This window comes from Halichoeres trimaculatus, unplaced genomic scaffold (assembly GCF_033239565.1).
Source record: "Halichoeres trimaculatus isolate MK-OKI-2021-1 unplaced genomic scaffold, fHalTri1.1 fHalTri1_scaffold_19, whole genome shotgun sequence".
In the NCBI taxonomy this organism is placed as follows: Eukaryota; Metazoa; Chordata; class Actinopteri; order Labriformes; family Labridae; genus Halichoeres; species Halichoeres trimaculatus.
In genome coordinates, this window is record NW_027437197.1 from 2,563,538 (window position 1) to 2,573,922 (window position 10,385).

At 41.5% G+C, this 10,385-nt stretch overlaps 1 protein-coding gene across 1 annotated transcript; it reads right to left on the reverse strand.

Moving 5' to 3' along the window:
* Positions 1–1,507: 1,507 nt before the first annotated feature.
* olig1 (oligodendrocyte transcription factor 1) lies at positions 1,508–2,874 on the reverse strand. Its single transcript, XM_074695233.1, has one exon. It carries the CDS (start codon positions 2,670–2,672, stop codon positions 1,902–1,904), a length of 771 nt encoding a protein of 256 aa, XP_074551334.1. The 5' UTR covers positions 2,673–2,874; the 3' UTR covers positions 1,508–1,901.
* Between the last annotated feature and the right edge of the window lie 7,511 nt (positions 2,875–10,385).

Here is a 10,385-nt window from a genome sequence, read left to right on the forward strand (position 1 = left end):
ATAGAAATTAAAATACATTAATGAATAAAGTAAGATTATAATCTAAAAACATTATAAAATAAAATAAATTAAAGTAAAAAGAAATTATAATGTATAAGAAATAAAACATAATAATAATAATAATAATAATAATAATAATAATAATAATAATAATAATAATAATAATAATAATAATATAATGGGTGTATAAATGAAATTATAAAAATGAATAAAGTAATGTTATAAATTAAAAAATAAACTTAAATAATTAAATAAAATTAAAAATAAAATAATTTTGTATAAAAAAACTAAAGCAATTGATTCTGTTTTATTTTGTTACTGAAGACCTTTTTTTTACAGAAAAGCTATTTTGTGATTTTATCTAATTTTTTCTTGATTTTCTTGATTTTGCTTCTGTCAATTTATTTTACTTTTTTTTTTTACCGCCTTCTGTTTATTATAACCTGTTTTGACTGTTTATTGTGAAGCACTTCATTACTTATATTGAAAACTGCTTTATAAATAAAGTATTGTTATTAGTAATAAGTCTTAAGTATAAAGTTGTGGATTTAGGGTTGTATTGTTGTGTACAGCTTGTAAACATGTAAAGATAGGCTGTTGCATATTTGGTTTGAAGGGTCACAAAGGGTTAATTTGTCTCAAAGTAAAGGAATATCAAAAGTTGCTTTTATATGAAATCGTTACAAATATGTTCCTACTTTCTACACAAGAAGACAAGATTTTAACTTGAGTCCATCAAACATCCCCACCTGAAGGAGGAAAACATCCTTCTATCATCTTAACTGGTTTCCCTCTCAGGGGTCGCAGAGGACTGGATCCTGTCCCAGCAGTTACTGGGAGCCAGCAGACAGATAACCATTGATGCAAACACTCACACATACACACACAACAACCTGATGAGGATGTTTTTACACTGGGAGAGGGGGTTAGAGAGCAGGGGAGGCGTTACAGGTGGGCCTGGGGGTCCCAAGCCCACCCATTTTTATCAGTTCTAGCTAAAACTTTAATTTTGTTTTATGGATTTAAAAGAAGCATTATGGATTTTTTCTTAATTTTTAATGGGTTTCGGAAAGCAGTCGATTTTTTTTCTTTTATTTAGCCGTGGTTCAAGTCCCCCCTTTCAGCCTTTAATGAACACACACAAAAATCCAACGATTAAATATTAAAGGTGCAAAAAGCCACAAATATTAAAAGTTGTGTATCAGTCAGTCCCTGTCAGAGAGGACACACACATACACAAGGAGAACATGCTAACTATTGTTGCTCAGTTCTTAGCGGCTATGCTAACCAAATTAGCTGGCAGAGATCTGGGCACACAACAGACCAACTGACTCTGACCACAGGTGAAGCTGGCACCGAGCAAGACTGGAAACCTCAAGAGCCACAAAGAGGAGCTCAAATCATCACTTCACATCTTTTGACTGCAGCTACAAGAATCAAAACCGTCCATCCATCCTTCATCTTTCCCTGCTAACCTACGGAGAGGCAACCATTCATGCACACACTCACATCTTGCATGTTTTTGGACACACACATGCATCCTGCAGCCCTGAGTCAGAGCCACAGATCAGAAACAGTTTCCTCTTAAAAATGAAAGTTTGTAAGAAATGAAGTCAGAGAATCCTGTGGGTATATTGCCATCGTGTATTAGTGCATGAAAAATACATGACATCAACATTTTAACACAAACCACACAGAGAAAAGTTCCTTTAAATAATGCTCAGATAATCATGGTCAGAGTAAAAAAGAGATTATTATCTCACACAGTCATAAACAGGACATTAAACAGGAGTAATTATTATAAAAGAGTTTAAAATGTTAAATTACATCTTTATCAAAAAGTTGCGTCCACCAACAGTCATCGAGTCGTCATGAGTCCCCGTGTCGTGGTCTACGTGGTGTCACTTTGGGAATCTGGGAGCCTGGCTGGAGTGGCTGAACCTGGGCAGTCTGCAGACCCCACAGGGGCACAGGGGCCCTCCTGTGGCCCCTGCAGAGCTCCACTGCATGGGAGCCAACGAGGCCTCCATGGGGCCCGGGGACAGCAGGGGGCACTTAGCAGCAGAGGAGGAGGACGCAGAGGAAGACGAGGAGGAGGACGCTGCCGAGGTGAGCAGGGACTCCTGCGTGAGGAGGAGCTGACCGGGGCCCGAGATGAGGGGCCAGCCTCCTGCGAGGAGCAGGCGAGGGACGGGGCCCGAGTTCACCCCCATCCCCACGCTGACCTCCCCGAGCAGCCGCCGCATCTCCTGCAGAGACGAGCCCAGCAGCAGGATGTAGTTCCTCGCCAGCACCAGGGTGGAGATTTTGGAGAGCCGCCGTCCTGGAGGAGCTCCGGACTGATGGGACTGAGAGGAGGAGGAGGAGGAGGATGAAGGCGAGGAGGCGTAAGGAACCATGACCTCCCTCAGGGCGTCCATGGCAATGTTCAAGTCCTGCATCCTCTTCCGCTCCCTGCTGTTGATCTTCCTGCGGAGCTCCTGCTGCTCCTCGGGGCTCAGCTCCCTCTGGGGTTTGGAGGACCTGGGGCTGCTCTGGAGGCCCAGGATGGGAGGAGGGTTCAGGCGGGAGCTCAGGTTGAAGCCAGGAGGGCAGTGGGGTAGATCCTGCACTGAAGGGGGGCCGCAGAGGGGGTGAGGCTGCTCCTGGGCCCTCAGAACCGGCACGTTCATCTTCAGAGTCAGATTTACTCAATCTCTCCCAAAAAAACGAAAGTGGATGAAAACAGTCGGAGCAGAACTTCTTCTCTCGGTCTCTGAGTAAAACCTCCAGACTGCAGGGATCAGATCTTCATCCCTCCCCCTGTGGGTCTCCTCTGTGCCTGCAGAGCTTCAGTTTGAGCTCATTTCCACAGCTGCGTGCGCGGAGAATGACAGCTCTCTGTGAGGATAAGTGAGCTAAATGCTCCCCTCAGATCCCCCCACCTCAGCTCAACTCCTCCCAGACTCATGATGAGCTTTAGGAGACGCACCAACACCTCCAACAACAGATACACAGAGACTCAGGCGATCTACGGCATGGGAAGCTGGATTATTCAGTTAATCCCACATTAAAATCAGGATCTGAGACGACAGTATGAGAGCAGCAGATGTGCAGAGATAACTCAAAGACTGAACATTGGTCTAACTGTGTTTGTTCATGTGATCAGACGACAAAAGTAGAGACTTTTTTTAACAGATTTTCTTTATAACTTTATTTCAGACCAATATCAGTACGAGTATCTAAAATCAAGTGTTTTGTCTTATTTTGAGTAAAAATTGTCTAATCATACTATGAGCCACATTCAGCCGACCAGTCCATGAAAATGTCTTATTTCAGAATCAGAATCAAGATTTATTGCCAAGTGAATTTTTACATACAAGGAATTTGACTTGGTGTGTTAGTGAAACAATTAATAAAATAACGTGAACAGAAGTTATTAATAATAATAATAATAACAATAATAATAATAATAATAATAATAATAATAATAATAATAATAATGCATTTTATTTAATAGTGCCTTTCAGGTCACTCAAGGATGCTGATAATACAGGATGACTGACTGTTCACTCTGTGAAATAGAGTATAGAGAAAGTTAAGAAATAAAATATACAAATATACAAAAAATATATACAAAATAAAATAAAAAAAATAAAGAATATTTAGAGAAAACATAATAATAATAATAATAATAATAATAATAATAATAATAATAATAATAATAATAATAATAAATCTGAATTGCTTGTAAAAAGTAAAAAGTAAAAAAAAAATCTGCCAATGAAAAAGAAGAAAACTTTGCTAGAAAATTTGCTTGAAACTAAAATAATGTCTTTATACTAGTAACTTTTCTCTTTTTCCACTGGGAGATGTTTGTCTTAAAATAGCTTGAAATAAAACCTTTGTCTTGACTGAAAAGTTGAATGTAGCTCATTTCGAGTATGATAAGACATTTTTTACTCAAAATAAGACGAAAACACTTGAGAAACTCTCAGTTTTTAGCAGTGTGCTGTTACGGAATATGTGGAAGAAGATTAGGGCCACTGAAAAAGGATTTTTTTTTTTATAAATCCTTTTTTTTCCATTTACTATTTTTCTGAGGAAAAAGTCAAATCCTAAGATTGAGGTCAAAATTCTGACTTATTTCCCTGAATTCTGAAAAATAAGTGACAGGGCAATTCCTGATTTCGTAGGCGGCCCATGCATGTGTTTAGATCGGGTTCATACTGGAGTAGTGTGACCGCAGGCTGTACTAGCTAGAGATAGACCGATAATCCGCCGGGTCATTAATCAGCGCCAATGTTTAGCCTTTTTAGGTTGATTGTCATTATTAATTTGACTGACGATAAGAAATCAACTTAAACCTGTGTTCACTTTTGGCTCTTAAACAGCCGCGCCTCTCTGTCTGCAATTACTCCTCTGTTGCTATTCTCTTGATTAGATTCGATTACGACTCTTCAAAATTTGCCATTTTTTTGTTTGGTTGAAAAAGTTAAATGATGATGATGATGTCTACAGCCTATATCAGGAGACATATTTACCCATAAAATGCTCATCATGTGAGTCAGAGAAAAACATTTCACCCCCTGCTGGCGAAAAGTGGGAACTTTTTTCCAATCTAGTTTACAAACAAAGACTGAAATTAAGAATTTGATTTCGATTATTTCTCCCACCTCTAGTCTCTAGTATTGTCCCACCAACTGGTCAGACATTTTCTGGAAAACTTGACTTATTGTAAAGAAAACTTTGGGAAGATATTTATTTTATTGAGTATTTATTGAACTTTTTATTGAATGAAGACAGCTGCTGAGCCGGGGAGCTGTTTAATAAAATATGCTTAAAGACTTTAAACAAAGTTAGTGTTGGAGTTTGTTTTACTCAAAAATTTAACTTCAATATTTTCACTTTTACTGTAAATGGATATCAGCTCCAAATATCGGTTATTAGCTTCCTTGATAGCTTATAATCGGTGTTGGTATCAGCCCTGGAAAGAACATATCAGTCTATCTTTAGCACTAGCCAGCAGAGAAATGGCGCTAGCCGGGGGGTAACATGCTCAAGTATCACCCTAACCTCAGAATTTGATTTTAAAGTTAAAGGATCCCAAAACACAAACTGACCAAGAAGAGATGGAAAAAACCTCTTTGGGAACCACTGCATCAGACAAACGTTTGGGCAGCTTTGAAAAATGAGGAGGAGGAGGACGACCCTGCAGAAAAAACCTGCAAACGTTTCCAGTTTAAAGAAGCTAACAATGTTTACACACTCCTGCACCAAACTGTATCTTCTGAGCTTTTTCCAGGTCGAACTGAACTCAAACGTTTCATCTTTTTATTCGTCCAAAGTTTCTCCTTTCATCCAATTAAAAAACAAACATGGTGCTCTCTGCAGAAAGCAGCTCTAAAGTCATTAAAGTACTTTTAATCTGCGTGAAGATCAACAGGACTTTGTGGTGTGACAGAGAGCAGGTATTAGCAGCTTTAGCGCGGCCTTTAATCGTGTCAGGGAGCAGTTTTGGCAGACGGTGAATGGACGCATCATTGTGCGGCGGGAGTTAATTGATGGTTTTGAGGTGGGGGTTATTGTTGCTCAGTTCTTAGCGGCTAAGCTAACCAAATTAGCTGGCAGAGAGCTGGGCACGCTTCCAGACAGGCACACAACAGGCCAATTGACTCCGACCACAGGTGAAGCTGGCCGGGGGCACCGAGCAAGGCTGGAAACCTCAAACGTGCCATTCATGAGCCACAAAAAGAAGCTCAGCATCACTCCAGCGCACGGGGAGCCCGGCCATCCTCCTCCTCCTCCTCCTCCTCCTCCCTCCTTCTTGTAAAGCCCATCTGAGCGTCTGAAAAGGAAGGCCGAGCGACGAGGGGAAGGACAGCACCGTCACACACAGAAAGCAAGTTGTTTACGATGAAAGCAGAAGGAGATGCAAAGGAGGAAGACCCTTTCTTTCTGCCCCAGCCGCTCCTCTCTTGTTGTTCAATAAGAGAAAGATGTGTGTGGAGGCGCTTCCCGTCCACGCCAGCAGTCCGGTGGCGTCCGGCTGCTGCTGTGATTGAAGCTGAAAGGACGGCTGCAGACGACAGGAAAGGGAGGGCCTCATGAAAAGGGCCCGGCGGATGGCCCTCGCACCTGCAGGAGAACAGAGTGCAGGCAGCCAGGATGAATGTACGAGTGTGTGTCTGCAGGCGTGTGTGTGTGCGTGTGTGTGTGTGTGAGCTCAATTTGATTCTAGTGGCGTCCAACAATGAGAGGTAATAAACGCGGCGCTGAAAGAGAACAAGGCGTGATGGTTTGACTGTAGTCCTGGGTCCTGGTTCAGTGTCAGGAGAAAAAAACGGGGACACCTGCGACGAGCCACACACGCAGAAGTCAGCACGCAAAGAAAGACGCCGGTGTCTGCGAACAAGCCGCACCTCCCCCTCGTCTGTTTTCTCATCCAGCACTCGTACGGGGAAGAGGAGTGAGCTGTATTTGGGGCTGCAGGCCAGCATATCCGCCTCCTTTTGATGAGGCTGGAGCAGGGCAGGAGCACCGGTGGCTTCAGGGCAGGGGGAAGACTAGTGTCTTTATGGTGGGAGGAGGACTATCCATCTGGGCAAGGCCGTCCGATGGCGGCTCTGCACCTGGGAGCTAAAAGACTGGTCTGTGTGGAGTCGTTTCCTGCGGCTGACAGACAGGAAGACACCTCGGCCAACCTCCTGGGTCGATTTATTCTCAGATATGGGGTGAAAAATACACGCGGGGTGAAGAAAGGTCGGGCTGTTTCAGCGTGAGAGAAAAACCTTTAAACCGCTCTGGTTTCCTGTCTTTCTTACGTTAATAAACCACTTTATTCAGATGATTTCAGACCCTGACTCAGACCACCAGCGTGGGGTAAATTGTTCCTCGTTGAAGCCGCACAAACACCCTCTGTCGTCTCATTAATTGAGTTCAAATTGGCGTCATTATGAACCCACACATTCAATGGAGTCAGTTTCTGTCCGACGTGTGATTGAGCTCCTTTGTGTGTCACTTTAAGAGGTGTAATCATGGAGCGTGTGCAGAAGTATCTCTGAATTGACGCAATTAAACGCTTATTTTCTGTTTTCTTATCTCTGACCGTCTCGACCTGTGCCGCTAAAGAAAAGCAGATCCTGGAGTTTCTGCTTGTTTTTCCCGCCGCACAGCTCAGGGTGTGGATTCATCTTTAAAGCATCATCTTGCTCGGTTTGAAGTGAGGTGGCCACAAAAACTGCTCCCCCTGGTGGCTGGCTGCAGTATAGGTTAAAAAATCCATCTCCCCAGTCATTCCAGATGGGCTGTGGTCAAACTTTAAAAAATTAATACACCTGGTAGAAATGTTTCTCACGTCTGATTGTTGTGGTGATTTGAAGATATCATTTGGCTGTGTTGTATTCAAGTCCTCTTTTTTCTGAGAAGTTTCGTTTTCATTAGTTATACGAGGTTAAAAACAAGGTTTTACGTCACATTTACGATGATTGACAGCTGCTGTTCTCTCGCATTTTTTTCTGAGATTGTAAAACATGTCTGGAGGCAGAGTCAATGGCTGTGTCCGAAATGTCATACTAACGTACTACTCATACTAAGTGTGAGGTCAAAAATAGTATGTAGTGCGTTCACATTAAATAGTATGAAAAGATTGTGTGCGCGAGAAATACCCGGATGTATACTATATCGGTAAAAATTTTAAGTATGGGAGGTGGGCATACTAGTCGCACTGACACGCCCCATAATGCATTGCGAGCCCCGTATTTATAAACGTAAATACAGAATGAGATGACAAGATGAGAAGCAACTAAAATGGACTTAGCTCTACAGGGAAACCTAAACGTAAGGACAAAGAAATAAAGTGCCTGAGGCGACGGACGGATCGTCTTCGGTGTCTGCGAGCAGTAAACATTTTTTAATTTTTTGAAGAGAGATGAATTCGTCTTGAGACCAGTGTTAGCTAAAAATCATCCACTAGCGAACTTCCCGTTTTCAAAATAAAAGCACCCGTTTATCTCCTTTAAGTTCTTTAACGCTTTTGTAAATTGAGCTCTTGTTTTGGAGCGGACCGGAAGTTTCTTCGATAGCATGTTGGCGCTCTTAACAGAATGTCCGAAATGTCGAAATTAAATTTGTATCCGTGCGTTTTGTGGCCCAAATGACCACATTTTGGTTTTCTACGTGATGACTTTCTCGCCTAAAATGTTCTTTAAACTTTCAAATATGGCGAATCAACAGAGATATTTGATAGCCTGGTGTGCTTCCATAGACTTATGTAGCTTCCAATTTTTGTCGTCGGAGGTTTTGAAATGCATCATGGGAAACCGAGTAGTATACTACGGTGTAAACGGTTGGCACTCTAATCATACTTATAGTATGTAGTTTACAGTATATACACAACGACCATGTAGTATGTAGTATGTTAGTATGCCATTTCGGACACAGCCATTAAGTGATTAGACCCTCCAAAGAATATTTTTTTCCCAGAATCCCTCACAGTCTCTAATGCGCAGACTCTGGCTACCAATGGCGGCGCCTGTGATGGAGGAATTTCGGCTTCAAAACCGTACAATGGTAAATGGTGGAGCCACGCTGTCCACTCTATATACAGTCTATGATTGGTCTCCAGTACTCGGGTACTCTGGTTTTTTAGCACTAAGTTAGCATTTTAAAGGAACAGTGTGAAGTTGTCATTTAACACTCATTTTGTTATCATTAGATGCCATGTCTTAATAAAATGAGACACGTTTGGTGATCTCTTAGCCTCTTGGTAAAAGTTTTGACTCATTCAGCCTCATTTTTTACCGGTAGCACTAGAGAATGATTTTGCAAAAGTGCAGATTATTGTCTTTTATTTCACTGTTGTTATTGTTGCTCCTCTTACAGCCTATGTTACATGGAAAGTTGAGGCAGCGCATCCCATTGGTGCGGTAAACTGCACTCTTTTGCCGATACCATTAAGAGCCTGATGCACTAAAATTGATCAAATATTACAGGATCAAAAAGCAACTAAATCTGCTTTAAAACAAGCAAAGTAGCAGTGTTATATCTATATAGTAAAAGTTTTTTACTAACTTTCGTAATAGAAGGCCCACCCAAAAATGAAATTCTGGCTCTGCCCCTCGTTTCTACATGATCTTACACCAATATTAAGTATTACAGGTTGTTTTAAAATGCTACTTCTAAGCTTCCTGATCGGGTTGAGCGATAACTGCGCTCAGAGGAGAGAGGATGGAGGAGACTGATCGGAGGAGCGATGATCGACGAGACACGAGAGCCGGCTTTGTGGAAGTCTTTTCACTGACAGACACGCCCCCATGTGGAATATCACTCTCTGATTGGACGCTGCAGCAGCTCAGACTTTACATGAAACTTCACAAACACAACAGAGTTTAATGAGAGAAAAGACGAGCTGAGGACAGGCAAAGAGGATCGTCCAGAAACTGATCATAAATCTGGTGATTAAGTGTTCGCTGTGAGTTTAAAGCACAACACACTGAACACAACCATCATCTAATCAATATAACAGAGGATTAATACAGAAAACTGACTGATAAATAATATCTTCCTGAGACACAATAAGGTGGGTTACATTTATAAGCTTCAGAGTTCATGATCAGATGGGCTCTAGATAAAGGCTAAATAATTCATAAATAATCTCACAATTACATATTTTACCAGTAAAAAGATCCGTGAGCTTCTAAACTATAAACAGAGAGCAGGTTTTCTTCATGGTAACGTGTTTGTTTAACTGGTTAAAGGAACAGACAAAGCTCTGTTACTGTTTCTGTTTGATCAGAGTTATTAGACTAGTAGAAAGAAGAGAGGTCTGTGTTTTTCTCTGTTGGAAACGTTTTCTGTGATTAATTCTGTAGTGATGGTGGACACTGGAGCCTAACTGTCAGACTGAAAAAGGACAGAAGAGCTGAAGAAAGAGAAACAGGAGAGAGATAGAGCACGAGCTAAAGGCTAAAAGGGCTAATGTGTTTGTGCTAATGTTGACTCCAACCCACAGTCAGCAGTTATTCTGCAGTGGTCTGTTCAAACTTGAGAGTCTATCGATAAATACAAATAATACAAACTGACAGTTAGCTTGTTGTCACATTAGCCTATGCATACATTGTAGCACCATTCTGCTAGCGCTACATATAGCTGGCTACTGATGGACAGTACAAACTTACAATGTTTGCTTGTTGTCACATTTTAAACAACAGTGCTACATAACTGTACTGATAAATACTTTACCTTGTCACGTTGTATCTGGTTAAAAGTTGACTTGAATAAAGAAAATTTGTTCCAAAACAAAAAGACGCCTGGTTAAAGTCACATCTTTACCATCTTTATGTGTGGGTGAGACTCCAGGCCAGAAGGTGGCGCTGCAGTCACAATAAAACAGATCCTTCTCACAG

Excerpts from the sequence above, each read along its gene's own strand:
- olig1 (XM_074695233.1), bottom strand. The coding sequence starts at position 2,672 with ATGAACGTGCCGGTTCTGAGGGCCCAGGAGCAGCCTCACCCCCTCTGC.